Raw genomic sequence first — 21062 nt, forward strand, 5'->3', positions numbered from 1 at the left:
ATGGGGCCAATGTCACCAATGCTGTGAAGCAGACAGAAGAATGGCTGAAGAAGATCGACAAATCTGGACTTCCCGATAAATTCAAGACCTGGTTCTACCAATACGGCATTCTCCCCAGGCGTCTCTGGCTCTTCACACTTTATGAGTTCCCCATGACTGCCGTAGAGGGCATCGAGAGGAAAACCAACAAGCACCTGCGAAGATGGTGGGAGTTCCCCCAAGCTTCTCTTCAGTGGGCCTCTACATTCGTTCTGGGCAACTGAAGCTTCCCCTGTCATCTGTTGTGGAGGAATTCAAGGTGGCAAAATGCGGAGGTTTATTAAGCTCGAGAGATTCCAATGATGTCTTGGTAAAGCAAGCAGGCATTACAACCAGATCTGGGCACAATTGGGCAGCCAATGCAGCTGTGGAGGAGGCAGTATGTTCTCTGAAGCTGTGAGATATCATCGGCAACCCCTGCATCGGGCGGCAAGGCCTCGGCTCAGTTCACTTCCAGAAGTGGGGAAACGCAAGCATAAGGAACAGGCAAGATATGATACAGGCAGAAGTACGGATCCATGATGAAGGGAAGCGGATATCAAAGGCAGTGGAACAAGGATCCCAGGGTGCCTGGACAAAATGGGATCCGCAAGATCTCATGGGCAGAGTTATGGAGACTGGAGCCCTTCCGTATTTCCTTCCTCTTGCGATCCGTGTATGACACCCTTCCTTCACCATTACATCTGTACACATGGGGGATGAGAGAGGACCCAAACTGTAAGCTCTGTGGTCAAAAGGGGACACTGGCTCATATACTGTCCAGGTGTAAAAAAGCTCTAACTCAAGGACGGTATAGGTGGTGCCATGATAAGGTGTTTCTGGCTCTTGCTGACACACTAGAGCGGGAGAGATGCAAGAGGATGGCTGGCACAGATATGAGGAAGGCCATCACCTTCATCAAAGAGAGAGCTAGGCCTTTCGTAACCAAACAATCAAAGCCCAATCTGCTGCTAACGGCCAGGTCCTGGGAGATGAGGGTCGATGTGGGAAGGAGGTTGCAGTTCCCGGATGTGGTGCACACAACCCTACAACCGGATATTGTACTGTGGTCAACCGAAGACAAGAAAATAATTCTGGTTGAGTTGACTGTGCCGTGGGAGGAGGGATGGGAAGAGGCCCACGAGAGAAAGGCCTTGAAGTACCAGCCCTTACTGCAGGAGTGTAAAGACAAGGGATGGCAGGCATGGTTTTTCCCTGTGGAGATCGGCTGCAGAGGTTTCCCAGCCAAATCAGCATGGCTGTTGTTGTCAGATCTGGGCCTGGACAAAAGGAGCAAAAAACAAGCAGCTCGTAGGATGGGGGAAGAGGCAGAATGAGCCTCTTGTTGGATTTGGAGTAGGCGAGAGGAGGGGAGCTGGAAGCCAGGAGCAGATGGGCAGTGATTTGGCCACCACTGCCGGCCCACCAACTGGAGAGTGTTGTGGTTAAGGGTCGAAACTCGGAAAAGGTTGGGAACCACCTGATGACATCTGCTCTTGGCTGAAGGCTACGGTTACCTTATAAGGTAACTGGAGAATGCACCCTAACAGGTGTATGTAACAAGACTCTAAGGTCAATCTAAACCTTCCCTCCATGGAAACATAGCTCTCCATGTTTCTATCATCTCTGTGCCTATCTAAGAGCCTGTTTAAAGTGCCCAATGTATCTGCTTCTACCACCACCCCTAGCAATGTGTTCCTAACACTCTCCGATTTTAAAAAAAACCTACCTTTAACCTCCCCCTATACTTTATTACAGTACAGGCCTTTCAGTCCATAATGTTGTGCCAAGCTTTAAATCTACTATGATACAACTATACCTTAGGCCAATGACAGAATACCATTCACAATTCTGATCACTACACCACAGGAAGGATGTCATTACACTGTAAAAGAGATACAAACAAGGTGCCTGAGGATGTTGTCTGGGACAGAACATTGCATCTGTGAGAAGACACTGGTTGGGGTACATTGAGTGGTAAAGGCTGTAGGAGGGCCTGATTACAAATAAAAACTTCTGAGAGGCATTGGTTGGGTAAATAGTGAAAAACTTTCTAATCCCTTAGCAAAACTGTTTATAACCAGTGAGCAGAGGTTTAAGGCAAGGGTTCAGAGATTTGGAAAGAATGTGAGGAAAATGTTTATCATTCTGAGGGTGGTAGAAATCGGGAATACCCTGTCAGAGGGTATGGTGGAGTTAAGTGCTCTCACAGCATTTAATTGACCACTTGGAAGGCCAAGGCTTAGAAAGTCACGGGCCTATTGCTGAAATATTGGAACAGAGTAGATGGGTAGTTGAAGGCTGACATGGTCATGGGGCATAGAAGGATCTGTGTTAAGATCATAAGACAAAGGAGCAGAAGTCGGCCATTCAGCCCATTGAGTCTGCTCCGCCATTTTATCATGAGTTGATCCATTCTCCTATTTAGTCCCATTCCCCTGCCTTCTCACCATAACCTTTGATGCCCTGGCTATTCAGATACCTATCAATCTCTGCCTTTAATTACACCCAAGGACTTGGCCTCCACTGCTGCCCGTGGCAACAAATTCCATAGATTCACCACCCTCTGACTAAAAAAATTTCTTCGCATTTCTGTTTTGAATGGGCGCCATTCAATCCTTAAGTCATGCCCTCTCGTACTGGACTCCCCCATCATGGGAAACAACTTTGCCACATCCACTCTGTCCATGCCTTAATCCACTTTGTCCATGTTGTGTGACTCCAGCCCCATTTATTATCCATGTAATACTTCCAACCACATTGTATATGTATGCCAAACTGTATCCACTAAACCAAGTCAAATCAGACAAGAATGTTCATTATCCTCATAAGATAGGCTGGCGCAGTAGCATAGCAGTTAGGCACAAGCTATTACAGCACCAGTGACCTGTGTTTTATTCCACCGCTGTCTGTAAGGAGATATACGTTCTCCCTGTGTCCACCTCGGTTTCCTCCAGGTGCTCTGACTTCCTCCCACATTCCAAAGATGCACGGGTTAGAATTAGTAAGTTGTAGGCATACAATGTTGGGACCGGAAGCATGGCGACACAATCCTCGAACTGTGTCGGCACACTTCACCGAATGCTATGATTTCCAACACACATGTGAAAAATCTTTTACCGTGCCCATGGTCTGTTCCTTATCAAATTGTGGTATTGCTTTGCATTGTTGTAACTATATGTTATAATTATGTGGTTTTTGTCAGTTTTTTAGTCTTGGTTTGTCTTGTGTTTCTGTGATATCATACTGGAGGAACATTGTATCATTTCTTAATGCATGAATTACCAAATGACAATAAAAGAGGATTGCATGTCCTCATAATCTAATAATCTAATCTAATCTAAAAATAAAACTAATCAAATGATGTCTCAGATGTTTTTAGAAAAACATTAAAGGAGTTTTCACCCATTTCATGAAGACAGCTGTAGTTAGCGATGTAGTATCATTAGGCATCATTTTCTCCCAGTTTTTTTTATGCCTGGGAAGAAATACTGCAGCCCCCTGAAATTAGAAAATTGCCTTTAGAACATCACGTTGTCGTATTGCTCATTGTGTGAGGAACAGCACAAAAAGGTTGCGCACTGCAGGTTATTTCAGGCACACTCAGATAGTGCGGCTTTCCTGATGGGCACCCTCTAAACTACCTTAAGCTTAAAAACTGATGCAGAAACCAAGTTTGTGGGCAACCCATAAACCACGTTCATGAAATCCATTCTCCATTTAATAAGCGTCTAGGGATAATTCCCTCCATCTACTATCATTTCAGACAAATAGCTTATTGTTCATAAGTATAATCCTGCACCATACCTTCATCAATTGATCTTCCACCCCAGGAACAAGCATGATGCCAGCAACACATGTACCAATTAATAGTATAGTTGTATACACCAGTCGTGTTACAATTGAAGTCCTCCCGGTCGGGCAACAGGAGCACACCAGACATGGAGCACCACTGCACAGGCATGGGATCTGTAAACAAGAAAATAAGAATTAATTTTAACATAGTATGTATATTAACTCTGTAACCTAGATCCAAAGTTGGAGCAAAGCAAAGCATTTAACCAGAATAAGACATTTTATTTATTCTTTTTTATTTATTTAGAGATACAGCGTGGAGTAAGCCCTTCTGAGCTATGCCACCGCACTCAACCCGAGCCTAATCATGGGACAATTTACAATGACCAATTAACCTACCAGTTGGTATGGTTTTGGACTGTAGGTGGAAACCAGAGCACCTGGAGAAAACCGATGTGGTCATTGGGGGGGGGGGGGGTAGGGCGGACAAACTCCTTACAGATAACGGCAGAATTGAACTCCAAGCTCCAACACCTCGAACCGTAGTAGGATCGTGCTAACCACTACGTTACCATAGCGCCCCAGGGGAGGCTGCAGGCCAGGCCGCCGGGTCATGTAGCTCCACCCACTCGAAGTGGGCACTGCTGTGTTGCCGATAATTGAAAACTTTATATATTTGGAGGCTACAACCCCGACTATGAGGAGCCCGATGGTCCGGAGAATGAAGCCTACTCACTTTTCTATGAACTCTGGCGATATAATTTTGCCTCTGGTACTCGGCAGCACGCTGATACAGAAGGATTCATGGCCAGAGAGCTAGCACTGACATCAGTTGTTTTACAGGATCATAGCTTGTTGGTGTTTAAAGGCACTGGCGTCCCCTTTGGCAAGAGCAGTGGAAACGATGTACAAGTGTGAACATTAACTATAAACAATGGGTTCTGCTTAATTGAAAGTTTAAACTACAAGCAAATATAATCCATGTTGATCAGGAAAGCAGTGAACAGATGAGTATACAGTCCAGAGATACTTGTGAGAAAGTAAACAAAAACTGCGATATAATGAGTGCAATGTAATGGGTTTTCCAGCAACTCTCAAACTATGCCAGGCATTAATATCCTGACCTGGATCTGAACCCAGTATTAAAGATGCAAATGCATTATCGCTTACTTCATGAGCCAAAAGTCCTCGTAGACAGTACTGAAGCAATGCAATATGTTTGAAGAATTCTTATTTTATTTACATTGACTACTTTCTGACTATGTGCTTTCTCTACAAGTGGAATTCCTGGCTGACAATGTAGGACAACAAAGTGATCTCTTTGATATTATTCTAGTTGTCCTCCATTTGAACTAATTTCTGGCATCTGTTGATCTTATAGTAATAACCTGAGGTCACATCTTGCTCATTTCAGAATTATCTGAACTGCATCCTTTTTATTTAGAAGCTAATCATATCCTCAGCAAGCCGACAATATTTATCAGTCCGTTAATAAAATGACACCACAGAAAAACTGGCTGACATGCTTCTTTTGAAGAGGCTTTCACAGGCTGTGAAGTGTGTTATTATGTGTGCACGTTATAAAGAATTTTAGCTCCCAGTGTGCAGTGCGGGCGGTTCGGCCAGAACTGCAAGTGACATTGGTGAACAGGTCATACACACTCTTGGTAGGCAGGAGTGTCCCGAGTAAAATGTGGTTGAGCTGAAGCCATTCTGTAAATAAACTGAGTGTTAATTCTTTTCACCCATGCAAATTTGTCATTATTAAGAACAAACATATTATGGTGTCAGAAATCAGTATGAAATCTAAATACGAAGCGTAACTGAATGCCGGAGGTGACTAAAAAAGAGACACTAGGTTCCGACGGAGAGAAGCTGTGGACCAGAGAGCACGTTGTATCTTGAAGCTGCCAAAGTTCACCGGATTCACTAAGAGAGTACCAGGTGAGAGCCCTAAAATTCTGTAATGGATAATCTAAGTCCTCCCACAGCTATGGACTTTACCAGCAATTTAGCTGATGGGAAACACTTCAAACAGCGATTCAGTATATACTTAGCATGAGCAGAGCCCGCAAGGTGCAGGAAAAATTGAAAGCATCTAGGTTTCTACACATAAATGGACCAGATGTTTTGGACATCTACAACAGCTTTCAAATTAATGAGACAAACATTAAGTTGACAAAAATTTGAGAATTATTTTTTCCAAGTAAAAACATCACATTTGCAAGGTGTAAATTATTTTCCTGTGAACAGAAACAAGGGGTTAGCTTTGACCAATACTTAGCTCAGCTTCACACACTGAGTAAGTCTTGTGCATTTGGAGACTTGAGAGACTCACTAGTCTGAGACCAAATAGTTTGTGGAATCCCAGATGATGGGCTCAGAGAAAACTTGCCCTGTGAAAAAAATTTGACACTAGAAAAGCTGTGAATATTTGCAGGGCAGCGGAGATCACACGAGCACAAGCTAAGGAGCTGCACAGTACATAAACAACACAGCATGTTGTGAAAACAACGGGGCAGAGCACAAAGCATTTCCCAAAATAACAGCATAGCAAAGAGATAGAATCAAACGGTAAATGCAGCAAATCTGGAGGTAGGCACATCCCAAAAAAATGTCTTGCTTATGGAAAGTGCTGCAATAATTTTGGGAAGAAAAATGATTTTTCAAAGTTCTGCAAAGCTGGTGCTACCAAGAGGAAAGTGCATGCTGTTGATGAGGAAATTGAGGAAGTTTTTGCAGATTCTCTGTGCACTGCTGGTGCTGGTAGAACAGAATGGATTATTCCAATGACTGTGAATGAGACAGTAATTCCATTCAAGCTTGACTCTGGAGCCCAGGTAAATCTGTTATTGGTGGATGATTACAAGATTCTCAAAGTAAGGAGCACGATTTACCTAGTGAAGTTAAAAGTGACAGGCTATACTGGAGAGAATGTTCCAGTAAGAGGAGCCTGTATAGCGACCTTCAGGCACCAGGGACAGAACCTAAAGGCACAGCTAATGATGGTTGAAAGAGTGTACCGGCAATATTAGGTCTGATTACATGCAAAAGGCTCAACCTGGAGGAAAGAGTTTTCATAGTGGCTTTACAGATCCAAGATGACCAGGCAAAACTCAATAAAAAATACGCAGATGTCTTTGAGGGGTTCGGATGCTTACCCGATGTAACTTGAGAAACTTATAACAGCATCTATGAGAGATCCAGAGAGGTCATGCAAGAGAAGCACAAGAACTCCAGCTTCCATGGACATCCCTACCAGCTACACCAGCACATCAGTCAGGATGCCAGTGCTGAACAGAGTGATCACGAAGAAGTCGTCGCCCATCTTGCTTCCACATCGTGCAGCTGTGATGCAAAATCTGTCTCTAATCAACTTCCAGATAAAAACTGTAAATCAAAAATACCTCAATATCCTTGCCAAAGTTGAAGAGGAAAAGTAAAAAGGAAGATGGGGAGACCACATAGCCCCCCAAGGTCAGAACAACAGAACCAGTTCGACACAAACCAACAGGAGGAGTTGCTCTCTATGATATGCAGCCAACAGGAGGAGCTCTGTGAATTGAGACAGACTCTGTTGGAACTCATACAAAGACTCACTGATAACATGGATGTAGTTCAGGACCTAGGCCCTGCCACTTCGATATAGTCTCTGGCCCGGGCCCTGCCACCTCGATCCAGCCCATAACCCACCTTTCCAATCTGGCCCTGTGCTTAAATTGGTAAACATCAGCATGTTCCTCGCTCTTGGGCATGGCCTACCACCTGGACTCTGCCCTGCCTTGCTTCTGCCACTTCGAATCGCCTCCAAGTCTGCTCCAGCAATAGCCAAACATTGGTTTGCTCCTTGCTCTTGGGTCCGGGCTCCACTGCCTCAATTCTGCCCTTGCATACTACACCATGACTACCCTGCACCTTTGAATCTTCAAATCACACCGCAAAAACAGGGGGGTCAGAAGCTCAAATCCAAAAGCGAAGTAACAAGCTATTGATTGCAGGGATGGCTTTCGAGAAAAAGTGTGAGTAATAAGGTAATTAATAGCTGAGTTTGCTGCCAGCACCAGCACCACTTAAACTGGAACCAAAGAATATCCATATCAAATGTAAAAGGCAAGATTTAACATGAATGCCAGAATGTATTTACTTAATCAGTGACATCACCTTCAAGAATAAATTGCTAAGGCCCAGTAGAAGTGTTAAATGGTTCATATATCTCAAGGTGTTCCAGTTGCTGAAACTATCTTACAGACAGTTGAGCTTGCATCATGAACAATTATGGTTACTATACATCCATATTTTGACTTAAGGGTTGAGAGGGATTTCCCAGGTTTAGCCCTGATTTGGCCAGTTAATTTTCTCTGCTCATCTGACATTCAGAAGTTACCATAGCTTAATGATCTACAAATGCTTGTAAAGTTATTTTGATGAAGCTGTTGCTCTTTCTCAATTGTCTGTCCATATTTTTGTACAAATGATTGGTGTATCTGCAACATAGCCAGTTGCCCCTGAACCCAAGAGGCACAACCTGTAATGAAGCCAACTCTGAGCCTTGCTCCCAGAAATCCTCATTCCCTTTCATCAATAGATACCTCATAAGTTGCTACCACTGGAATTACATTCCTGATGGCATAGATGGACAAGGGGATGTTAGTACTAACCCATAGATCACATTTAGGAAATTAACATCTTAATAAGCATCAATATGGTTTGAGTTTGCAGTTCCTTTATGATCAGGTGACAGAATCAGTATAGTTGACAATCTTGTAAAGAGAGTGCACAATTTTCAAAAGTTTAGGAAAGGTACAGAGAACAGAATTACTTTTCTACATTTTGTATCCTTTAATCTCCATACCTAGCCCTGCCAGTTCATTCACAAATTCAGATTCAATCTCACTGCACGCCAAATCTCAGGCTCTTGAACCAAAGGGGATAACCTCACTTACTCCAACACTGAACTGTTCCCACAACCTATGGACTCACCTTCACGGCCTCTTCATTTCATGCTCTCAATATTTACTGCTTATTTATTATTATTATTTTGCTTTTTTTTGCATTTTACATATCGTTTGCTTTTCTGTCGTGTTGTATGAAGTGTTTCATTGATTTTATTGTGTTTCTTTGCATTAACTGTGAATGCCTGCAAGAAAATACATCTCCAAGTTGTATATGGTGACATAAATGTACCTTGAAAATTACTTTAAATTTTAAAACATCTCAATTTCCCAGTAACTGCCTCGATAATAGCCAAAATTGCTGAACGTCCTTGGGAATAATGACATCCATAAACTGCATCAAATCTCTGCAACTGCATCCAAAAACTGCATCAGATTTCTTCCAATATGTATCCGTCTCACAGCAAACATCAATATCTTTGCCCATCTAAACTTCTAACCCTGCCATATGTTTATTTGCCTCTTTAAGTTAATGTGATACACTTTCAATCATATCACCCTGAAAGTAAAATGTTGTGCTGTTGAAAATGAACTTAAGCAGAGCAAAATTCATACATTTCTGAGATTCAACCACCTGGAAATTTGCCTCACCGTTTTCTGACAGGATTTACATTTGCCCTAATACTTGATTTTCTCGTGCAAAACATCCGAATGTGAGGTCCCCTTTCAGGCAACATGCAAAATCCATCTGCAGTGAGACCTCGATCTTAGTGTGAGAAATAAAAATTCCCACACACAGAGAAGATTAAGTAATCCCTGAAACTATGCTATTTAAAAAGCCAACAGTCAAACAGCATTTTTGTCTGCCCTAGATCTATAACACCCTTAAAGCTTCAAATACAAATTTGTGCCCTCATTGTTTTGCCTGTGGTCACCTTTGACTTCCTTACCTCATGATTATTCCAGGCTGCTATTACTATCCTGTGTCACATTACAGATTTTGCTGCTCTTTTATATATTAAGAAGGTCACAAAAATCCATAACCAAGGAGAAAAGATTTCATGTACTTTTCCTTCAGCCCACAGGAGCTGGGAGTGTTGGTAACATTTCCAACTTCATCAAATACCAAGTATTTATGGATTTTAGTCATGGTTTTAGTGGTTTTACAGGGATTTCTCTGCCAACTTCTTACCAGGAGAACCAAGGTTTAGTTCTGAAAGACAACACTTCACCTGCAAATCTGCTGGGGTCATCACTGTGTCTGGTGCTCCCGATGCAGCCTCCTCTACATTGGTGAGACTCATTGTAAATTGGGTTCCGCTTCGTCAAGCACCTCTGCACCATCTGTCAAAAGCGGAAGTTCCCGGTGGCCTAACATTTTAATTCCAATCCCCATTCTCATTCAGACATGTCGATCTATGGCCTCCTCTTGTCCCACAGTGAGGCCAACCCCCAGGGTGGGAGCAGCAGCACCTTATATTCCGTCTGCATAGCCTCCAACCTGATGGCATAAATATCGATTTCTCTATCCGATAAAAATTTTTTCCTCCCTCCTCTCTTCTTCTATTCCCCACTATGGCCTCACCTCTTCTCACCTGCCTATCACCTCCCTTGCTTCCTCTCCTCCTTCCCTTTCCCTTATGGCCCACTCTCCTCTTCAAACCTTTACCTTTCCTGCCCACCTGGCACCTTCTAGCTACTCTCCTTTGCCCCCACTTTTTTATTCTGGCACCTTCCCCCGTCTGTTCCAGTTCTGAAGAAGGGTCTTGGCCCAAAACATCACCAGTTTATTTCATAGATGCTGCCTGACCTGCTGAGTTGGTGCTGCTTTAGTTCTGGAATGCCTCCTGTGGGCAGTGATCTTCAATAGACTGTCCAGATCCTTCTAATCCCCTGACAGTACTCTGCCACCTTATTCCATCATTGCTGTATCCATTCAGTCAACAGCTGCACTCCTCTGTATCTAGTAGAACACAGAACACAGAACAGCACAGTATAGGCCCACCAGCCCACGATGTTGTGCCAAACTGTTAACCTACCCTAAATTCAACATAACCCTTCCCTCCCACATAGCGCTCCATTTTCTTTATCATCCTTGAATGCCCCCAATATATCTTCCTCTACCACCTCCCTGGCAGCACAGTCCACGCACTCACTACACTCTGTAAAAAATGTAACTCCATCATTCCACCTAGACTTTCCACTAAAGACCCAAAAATTATGCCCCCTCATACTAGCCATTTCTGCCCTGGGTAAAAGTCTCTGGCTGACTACTTGATCTATGCTTCCTATCAATTTGTACACCTTTATCAAGTCAGCTCTTCACTCCAAAGAGAAAAGCCCTTGCTTGCTCAATTTACAACATTGACCTGTAAGATTTAGCTATCAAGATCATACCTGTTTTGCCTCATGCAGACAACTGTGAGAACTTGCATTAATAGGGAATAATGTATTGATCTCAACAATGTAAGTTTCAGCATGGAGTTACACTGGGAAGCCAAACAGTCCTGTGAGTTTTGCAATTGAAGTCTGTGCTTTTCACGCAACTTTCACAGTGCTACAGTGAGAGGGAATGCCACTGTAAACAGCAAAACTAGATGGTTTGAAGCAATTTCTTGAACAAAGTCTTTGACAAGTTTTGTTACCTTTCTTAATGCATTCACTGTTTGGTGCCACATTTTCTTTTGCATGTGAACTGTATGTTGTTACTAGGGCTGCCATTTCTTCAGCTTCCTTTGCTTTGTGAAGACTTCTGGCATAATGAGCTGCTTTTAAAGCCCGTCAAAAGCTTGCTTCCTTTGCTTCACTGAAACGCTTGTCTTGCTCTTCTCATGGTGTCGCCAAACTAGCTGAAGAGCTAAACAGCTTCTCTGCTTGCTTTGGGGTGGTGGTAGACAATGAGGAACCAGTGATGAGGGCCTTACTATTGGATGGAGGAGCTGTGCCGACACTGTAAAGTCAATACATGCGAAGCAGCAGGACCAGATGGCAGAAGTTCTGACGGGTATTTATAAACTCTCCCAGTCCCAGGTTATGGTTCTTGCATGCTTCAAAGCAGCAACAACCATACCATTCCCCAACATGTCAGCAGCAACATGTCTTAATAACTACAGACCAGTGGCACTCACTCCCAAGTGGCCAAGTGCTTGGAAAGGTTGGTCATCTCCCACATCAAGGACATAATCCTGGCTACCTTGGACCACCTTCAAGGCAAATAGATCAACTGAAGACAGCATTTCTATGGCCCTTCATACTGTCTTACAACCCTTGGAGCACAAAGACACCTACATCAGAATGCTTTTAGTTGATTACAGATCAGCCTTTAGCATCTTTTACCGAACAAGCCGACTCTCAAGTTCCACTGTCTAGAATTCGACACATCAACCTGTATCTTGGATCTTGGAGTTTATTTATTGATTAATTGATTGAGATACAGTGCAGAATAGGCCCTTCCGACCCTTTGATCGACCCAGAAATCCCCTGATTTAACCCTAGACTAATCATAGGCCAATTAACAATAACCATTTAACCTACTAACTGGTACATCTTTAGACTGCGGGAGGAAACCGGAGCACCCAGAGGAAACCCACACAGTCACTGTGACTTCCTCACTAATCGTATCCAGACGGTGAAACTAGGCTAGTGCAGATCAGCCCCCCCACTAACCCTGAACACCGGTAAACCAAGCCCACTTCTCCATACTCTCTTCACCTGGAGGGCCGAGCTTAGTCAAGATGGTGCTAAACGGCAACTCCTTTGCTTGCATCTTCGGAAACAGCTCTATTTCCATCTTTAATATCTCTATTTTCCCTTTTCAGGGTTCTTTTGAAGACCCTGACCCGGAGTTACACGCTGACTTTGGTTCTTTGCGGGAATGGGACCCGCTCTCAGGGTTTCACGACTGGCCGTCATCCGACATTAGGGCACGGCTTAAGAGCTCGGCTCGCTTTTGGAGCCCTATGATCTCAGGAGACAGGCGGATTGAAGACCGGTGTGTCAAGGGAGCCGGAAGATCTTTGGTTGTGTACCCAGAGACCTGAGATCTTTGGGCACAGAGCTCAGAAAAAGCAACGCAATGGACTTTCAACATCATAAACCAGTAAGTTGATTGTTATGTCTCCCCTCTCACTGTGAAAAGGCGACATGTGTTTCTTCCTTATTAGGGAGAGAGAGAGCCTGTGGTATGTCAAACACCAGGTGAACAATGTAGTCTTTGGAGTACTGCAAGTCTGTGTCTTTGTTGTTGCTTTGCTCACGCTTGAGTGCTCGGTGGTGGGTGCTAATGCTTTTTTTCGCTGGTGGGGTGAGAGGGGATCATTGCTTGCTGCCACTTACATGCAGGAGGGAGGAGAGCTGGGGGGGACTTTGGGGTTCTAACATTTAGCTGTCATTCATTCTTTGGGGCATTCCTCTGTTTTTTGTGGATGATTGTGAAGAAAAAACATTTCAGGATGTATATTGTATACATTTCTCTGACATTAAAAGTACCTCAAGACCTATGACTGCACTCTTAATCATCAAATTTGCAGACAACACAACTGTGATTGGCCTAATCACAAACAATAGCAAATTGCATGTAGAGAGGAGATTCTGAAACTGTCTGATTGGTGCAGGAACCACAACCTAGCACTCAAAATCAAGAAGACAAAGGAAGTGATAATTGAATTTGGGAAGGCAATGCCCCACTGTGTGGTAGTGGATAGAATCTCATGTTTCAACTTTTTGAGGATGAACATCACTGAGGAGCTCTCTTAGTCTGTCAACACTACTTCAATAGTAAGGAAAGCACAAGAGTGACTATATCATCTGAGGTGCTGAAGGAGAGCTAACCTGCCCTGAAAATTGCTGGCCAACTTTTATCGATGTGCGATAGATATGGAATGACAGTGTGGTATTCTAGCTACAGCAAGGCAGATCACAAAGCTCTCCAGCAGGAGATTAAGACGGCTCAACACTTCACTGGGACTCAATTACTGGACCTGGAGCCCATCTATAATTCTTGATGTCTATAGTGCGCTCGTAACGTCATTAAAGACCCATCCTATTCCAGATAGTCTCTGTTCAATCTCCTGCCATTGGTAGGAGATACAGAGACATCTTAGCCAAGACAGTAAGACTGAGAAACAGCTCATTCTCGAGGGCTGTTGTGCAGCTGAACAGTGTCACACCCCAGCTTGCCAATGACCTTTTGAGTGTTGTGGACTATTAGAATCACTTGTTAAATACAGGATTTTTAATTAAGTTGTACCACATGAATTGTAAGTATCTGTTGTGAACGGACTGGAGTTGTATCACAGTCTTGTCTTGAGCACTGACAATAAAGTTCTATTTTATTCTTTTAATCATGACATCCTTTAAACTTCATTTTCCTGCAATTTCCCTTTTAATAGACCTGTATTTACACCTGCGATTGTAAACATTAACTCAAATTATCTTATGCAAAGAATTGAATTTGTCTTAGTGAAGATATTTCGGGTGAGCTAAGCTGTTATTAATTAATTTAATATGGATTAACCTGCAGACGAAAATCAATTCCATTGATTCCAGAACTAACTGCAAATAGAATTAATAGTAAAGGAGTGTAAAATAGATTTAATCCATCCATTCAAACTAGACAGGTGTTACAGCAGTGGCTAGAGACCACTTTAGTTACAAATCCAGTAAATTTCAGTACAACCTGAAGTTGGTACAAAATGGTCCCAGAACACATTCTACACAATCAGGAAAGTTCACCAACATCTCCACATTCTGAGGAGGCCATGGAGAGCTGGACTATGCATATCTATACTCATGTCATTCTACAGATATGCAGCAGAATGCATGCTAACAAGCTGCATCATATCATGGTATGGAAACTGCACTACAGTGGACAGGAAGGCTGCACAACAGGTAGTCAAAACTGCCCAATGCATCACCAGCACCAACCACCCGCCATCAAGGACATATATACAAAAAGGTGTTGGAAAAGGAGTGGTAAGATTATGAAGGATCCCATACACCCTTCTCGTGAATTGTTTGTTGAGCTCCCACCAGGGAGGAGGTTACATGCGGAAATGATGTAGGATTGGTGATATGATTCCAAGTCAGAATGGTGAGCAGCTTGGAGATGAAGCGGTAGGCAGTAGTACCATGCACTTGATGCCCGTGTGTTTTGGTGAATGTGAAGATCACAGGTTTGTGAAAAGCAACCTGGACTGGTAATGGTAGTGCCTTCTGTAGATGATACACACTGCAGTTCATTGCGCTTAGTGGTCAAAGTCAAAAACAAAGTACATTTATTATCAAAGTAGGTATGTCATATACATATTTTTCTTAAGGTTGTTATAGCTAGGGAAGGTAGTAGGTATAAGCTCCTAATACCTATAAAATGCTCTTAATGGTGTGCATCTCAAATAGCCTCTGACAACCACGTCCAGCTCCTGGCCTTCACATGTGGCTTAGATACTAAGCCCAGCAGAACAGTTTTACTGACAGGAGAAGGGGCAAAGGCAGGGTTACTGGCACCTTAAAACCAATCGCTTTGGGTAGATGGGATCATCAGCTGTGGCTGGCAGCTTATCGATCAAAAGAATAACTTTGATCTCAAACCTCCGCTGCCTTGTGGCCATAACACTCATGGGGAATACTTCGGGAGTAAACCACAAGGAAAAATCCAGAGCTGGAATCCCCAAGGCATTCCTACAACACTGACTGGCAACTCCTGCGATGCCGCTGGTGCCAAACTGTATCAGTCTCCATAGCTCCTTTGGGTTCATCAGTTGTGTGGAGAAGGGGAACCAGCTGAAAGGTCAACAGCTTGCTCTCCATATATACTGTCCTGGCTTGCGTATGAGCTTGCGATCAGATAGACAGCTAGGACATAATACCCATAGTCGACCCCAAGCAATAGAGGGCTTCAGTAAACCATATACAACCTTGAGCTTCATCTTCTTGCAGGCAGCCACAAAACAAAGAAACACAATAGAACCCAGAAAAAAACCATACAACAAAAACCAGCCAATGTGTGAAAATGTTTTTTCCATTTAATGATAATAAAAGTGAACAAATTATATACAGAACATAAATTGCACAGTCCTTGAAATGGAGTTGACTGCCCCGGAGCCTGTTCAACAATGAGGCAAGTGTCAATGGCTGCAGGCCACACCACAGCTGCTGAGTCAGTTCAGCGCTGAGGCAAGTAAAGCCTCACAGAGTAGTGGGCCGAACACCAGCTTGTCCTTCACCCTCGGCCTCAAAGACATAACTTTTTTAATCCGGCTCAGTGCTTAAAGTGGCTAAACATCAATTTGTTTTTCATTCTCAGGCAAGGGCCCTGCCACTTCAATCCTGCGCCAAATTGTCAGTATGACATCTAAAACGTTGATAAACTTCTATAGGTGTGTGGTGGAGAGTATTGGTGAAGTATTTTGACAGGTTGCATCACAGCCTGGTATGGAAATACAAATGCCCTCGAATGAAAAATCCTACAAAAAGTAGTGGATAAGGCCCACTCAATCATGGTAAAGCCCTCCCCATCAATAAGCATATCTCCATGAAACGTTGTTACGGGAAAGCAGCATCCATTTTCAGAGACTCCCACCACCCAGGACGTGCTCTCTTCTCAATGCTACCATCAGGAAACTCAGGACTCAGACCACTACATTCAGGAACAGTTATTACCCCTCAACCATCAGTCTTCTGAACCAGAGGGGATAACTTCACTCGCCCCATCACTGAAACATTCCCACAACCTACTGACTCACTTTCATCTCATGTTCTCAATATTCATTGTTTATTTATTTATTATTTCTTTCTTTTCATACTTGTACACACAGTTTGGTGTTTTCTGCATACTGGTTGAACGGATCATTGGTTCGGTATTTCATTGATTCGATTATGGATTTATTGAGGATGCCCACAAGAAAATGAACCTCAGGGTTGTATATTGTGATATACAGTGGTGCAGGAAGGTTTGTGAACCCTGCAGAATTTTCCCTATTTTTGCATAAATATGGCTGCAAATGTGATCAGATCTTCACATAAGTCCTAGAACCCAGATAAATAAATAACATAAAAATTATACCTGTTCATTTATTTATTGAGAAAAATGATCCAATATTACATACATTTGTTGGAAAAAAGTATGTGAATCACTGGGGTAATGCCTTCTAGAAAAACTATTTGGAGTCAGGTGTTCCAATTAATGAGATGAGATTGGAAGTGCGCGTTGCAGCGTTGCCCTGTCCTATATAAATAAAACACACACACATAAAGTCAATATACTGCCAGAGCCTGCTCTTCTCATGAAAGGTCACCATGCCTTGATCAAAACAACTTTCAGAGGACCTTAGAAGAAGAATTGTCGAGATGCTTGAAGTTGGAAAAGGCTACAAAGCATTTCTAAAGATCTGAATGTTCATCAGTCTATGGTAAGAGAAATTGTCTACAAATGGAGCAAACTTATTACTGTTGCTACTCTCCCTATCAGTGGACATCCTGCAAAGATCACACCATGAGCACAATGTGCAATGGTGAAAAAGAACCCAAGGGTAACAGCAAAAGACCTGCAGAAATCTCTAGAATTTGCTAAAGTCTCTGTTCATGCATCTGCTATAAGAAAAACACCAAACAAGAATGGTGTTCATGTAAGGACACCACAGAGGAAACCATTGCTTTCCAAAAAAACATTAGTGCACATCTAAAGTTTGCAAAAGACCACATGGATGTTCTATAACACTTCTGGGGCTATCCACTCTGTCTATTCCTCTTAATATCTTGTACACCTCTATCATGTCTCCTCTCATCCTCCTTCTCTCCAAAGAGTAAAGCCCAAGCTCCCTTATTCTCTGATTATAATGCATACTGTCTAATACAGGCAGCATCCTGGTAAATCTCCTCTGTACCCTTTCTAATGCTTCCACATCCTTCCTATAGTGAGGCAACCAGAACTGGACACAATACTCCAAGTGTGGCCTAACCAGAGTTTTACAGAGCTGCATCATTACCTCGTGACTCTTAAACTCTATCCCTCGACTTATGAAAGACAATACCCCATAAGCTTTCTTAACTACCCTATCTACCTCTGAGGCAACATTCAGGGATCTGTGGACATGTATCCCCAGATCCTTCTGCTCCTCCACACTACCAGTTTTGTAAGTAGGAATGGCCTAAAATTCCTCCAAGCCAATGTGCAGGACTGGTCAACAGTTACCAGGAGAGTTTGGTTGAAGTTATTGCTGTACAAGGGGGTCATACCAGTTACTGAAAGCAATGGTTCACATACTTTTTCCAACAAATACATGTAATATTGGACCATTTTTCTCAATAAATAAATGAACAAGTATAATATTTTTTATGTTACTTATTTAATTGGTTTCTCTTTAGTTTTTGGACTTATGTGAAGATCTGATAACATTTTATATCATTTTTATGCAGAAATGGAGAAAATCCTACAGGGTTCACTAACTTTCTAGAACCACTGTATATGTACTTTGATAATAAATTTACTTTGCAGTCTCTCCAACAATGCAGCCATACCTGCATTTTCAAAAGTCCAGTTAGCCAAATCCTTTAGGATACTCTAAAAATGGCAGGTCATACTGACGGTTCAAAAACACAACTCCCAAAGTGAAATTACAGGCTGTAGATTGCAGTGATGGTAGTCCAGAAAAAAAAATATTTAGTAGAATAGTTGGTAGTTTTGTTAACTGCCCGCAAAAAGTCATCGTGTCTTGCCAGTGTGACCTTGGGCCATCAATTGAATGAAGTACCAAGCAGTGGTGACGTTCTTGAGGGTTACATAGAAACATAGAAAATAGGTGCAGGAGTAGGCCATTCGGCCCTTTGAGCCTGTACCGCCATTCAGTATGATCATGGCTGATCATCCAACTCAGAACCCTGTACCTGCCTTCTCTCCATACCCCTGATCCCTTTAGCCACAAGGGCCATATCTAACTCCCTCTTAAATATAGCCAAAGAACTGGCCTCAACTGTTTCCTGTGGCAGAGAATTCCACAGATCCACCACTCTCTGTGTGAAGAAGTTTTTCCTCATCTCGGTTCTAAAAGGCTTCCCCTTTATCCTTAAATTGTGACCCCTTGTTCTGGACTTCCCCAACATCGGGAACAATCTTCCTGCATCTAGCCTGTCTAATCTCTTTCAGATTTTATACGTTTCAATAAGATCCCCCCTCAATCTTCTAAATTTCAATGAGTATAAGCCTAGTCAATCCAGTCTTTCATCATATGAAAGTCCTGCCATCCCAGGAATCAATCTGGTGAACCTTCTTCAGGTTATTGGAACTGCACTCATCCTGGCAAGTGGGGTTTTAGGAATCAGGTGGATTGGATTTTTTGGGGGGGAAATGGGATATTCCTGGGCAATTTGTCAGGTAAATGTCAGTGTTGTAACTGTAATGGTTTAAATGGGAGTGCAGCTAGTTCTGGAGTGCAGGTTTTCATTACTACAGCTGGATGTTGTCTGGTCACATACCTCTGCTGTATCAAATTTTCTCAACCATGACACACGTCAATGGAATTGGCTGGAGACTGGCTTCAGTAAAGGTGTGGTCTCAAGAGAATTTTAACAAGGGGTAATAGCCTTATTGGTATACATTCATTTAGAGAGAACCTAGAGTAAGGTTTATTGAGATTATCCACCAGATTAATTCAGACCCTCGACAAAGATGCATTGTATCACAGGATAAGATCACTTCAGAGCTCCTCAGAAGTGTTGATACGTCTTTGTAACTCTTGGAAGGAAGAAATGATCCTCAGGGAACTCACAAATATCCTAACCCACTCCGAGTCATCGTCGAACACCACACTTGCCCCAAAGATAAACTCGCTGGCAAAATTATCCTAACGCCTGCTTATTTTCCTGTAGCGTAATTATCAAACATCACAGCAACAAGATGAGGGGGAGCATTTTAATTGCCAAACCGGATGCCACCCAGACGCAAACTTAACCCCTCAGTGTATCAGCTCCTCCTTTAATAACGTATGACCGGTATCCTCGGCGTTATAATTCGGTGTATTTTCGGTAACACCGTCACCCGCGCGAAGATGGCAGAAAGCTTCCTCACGGCGGGTCCCTGCTCACGGTCTCAGCGGGTGGCGGGGCGCAGCAGGTAGAGAAAGACAGGAGAGGGTGGATCAAGGTGGGAAACTAAGTAAGCGGGCGTGAAGAGGGCGTTCAAGAAAAGACCTGAAGAAAACGGTTGCAAAATAAGACGGGAACTGAGTGAGCATTATACTACCATTCCAAACATAGCAGCTGCCCGGGCGTCTGACGCTATTGTCCTGTTCTCTATCTCGGGCATTTAAACAGACACAAAAGGACGTCGAAGCGGTGACATCTGCAGAGGACGGGACGCTATATTTGATATCGTTGGGTGACCGAATCTGCCAAATCAATCGGTGCATTAACATCAGTAGGTCATGAAAGTACAGATGGGTAGTCGTATTTAAATATCGTAAATCTGATCATTAAAAAAAAATCTTGACATTGAAAACGGATCTGTTCAATGCTTTAGGTAAAATCAGCGCTCACCGGGCAGCTGTCGGCTAGAAACAACTGACTTAAGGTTTCGAGGAAGGTAGAGATATTTAAATAGACATTACTGACCAGAGAATAAATATAATAAAGAATCCAACTCTACCAACAAAGAAAACAACTTATGATCATTATCTACCGACGTAAGTTCGATTTTGAAATTTTGCTATCACTTTCTCCCCCACCCTTATTTCCCAATATTGTTTCACGAGAGGCAGGTGACTTCAAAACGCACCTCCTCACACTATCCTACCGAGCGTGGTCACCGTAATCTCCAAAACACACACTTCAATACCCCATGCTCGCCTACACCAAATTTCACAGTAATACAGACACCATACTCACATAGCCTCACATACACACCCCCCCACAACACCCACCACCACCCACATCCACACAGTGAGACACACACGTCCACTCTCCTCCTCACACAACTCCTCCGCCCACAGCGAAAATACACCCCATAGTCACAGAGATACGCACGTCCACGTTTCACACTCACATTTACACACCGTATAAACACGTCTGCACACTACTACATCGTATAACCATACACACACACACACACAAAATGACCAAAACACATACAAACACCCAGCCACAACAGGCATGCACGTACATACACAATAAAGTATCAGGAAATAAATGGGACACCGCGGCACATGGAGACTCGTCCTTTTCACTGCCTGAGCCCGGGTGGCCGCGCGAAGCCCCGTGTACTCACCCAGCTGCTGATGGTTGAGACCAGACGCCAGCCCATGTTTGTTGCAGTCTGGCAGCGACTGGACGAGCGTGCAAGCCGGCGCTTCCTGACGTCAGCCAGGT

General features: G+C 43.2%; 1 protein-coding gene across 1 annotated transcript in view; it reads right to left on the reverse strand.

Moving 5' to 3' along the window:
• Window positions 1–21045, reverse strand: part of LOC134343386 (serine incorporator 1-like) — a 92828-nt gene extending 71783 nt beyond the window's left edge. Inside the window, exons 1-2 of the mRNA XM_063042092.1 lie at window positions 20962–21045; window positions 3826–3987 (exon numbers count right to left, since the gene is read on the reverse strand). Of these exons, the coding sequence (XP_062898162.1) occupies window positions 3826–3987; window positions 20962–20997 (198 nt within the window). The 5' untranslated portion in view covers window positions 20998–21045. The remainder of the gene's footprint in view (window positions 1–3825; window positions 3988–20961) is intronic.
• Between the last annotated feature and the right edge of the window lie 17 nt (window positions 21046–21062).

Source organism: Mobula hypostoma, chromosome 1 (assembly GCF_963921235.1).
Source record: "Mobula hypostoma chromosome 1, sMobHyp1.1, whole genome shotgun sequence".
Classification (NCBI taxonomy): Eukaryota; Metazoa; Chordata; class Chondrichthyes; order Myliobatiformes; family Myliobatidae; genus Mobula; species Mobula hypostoma.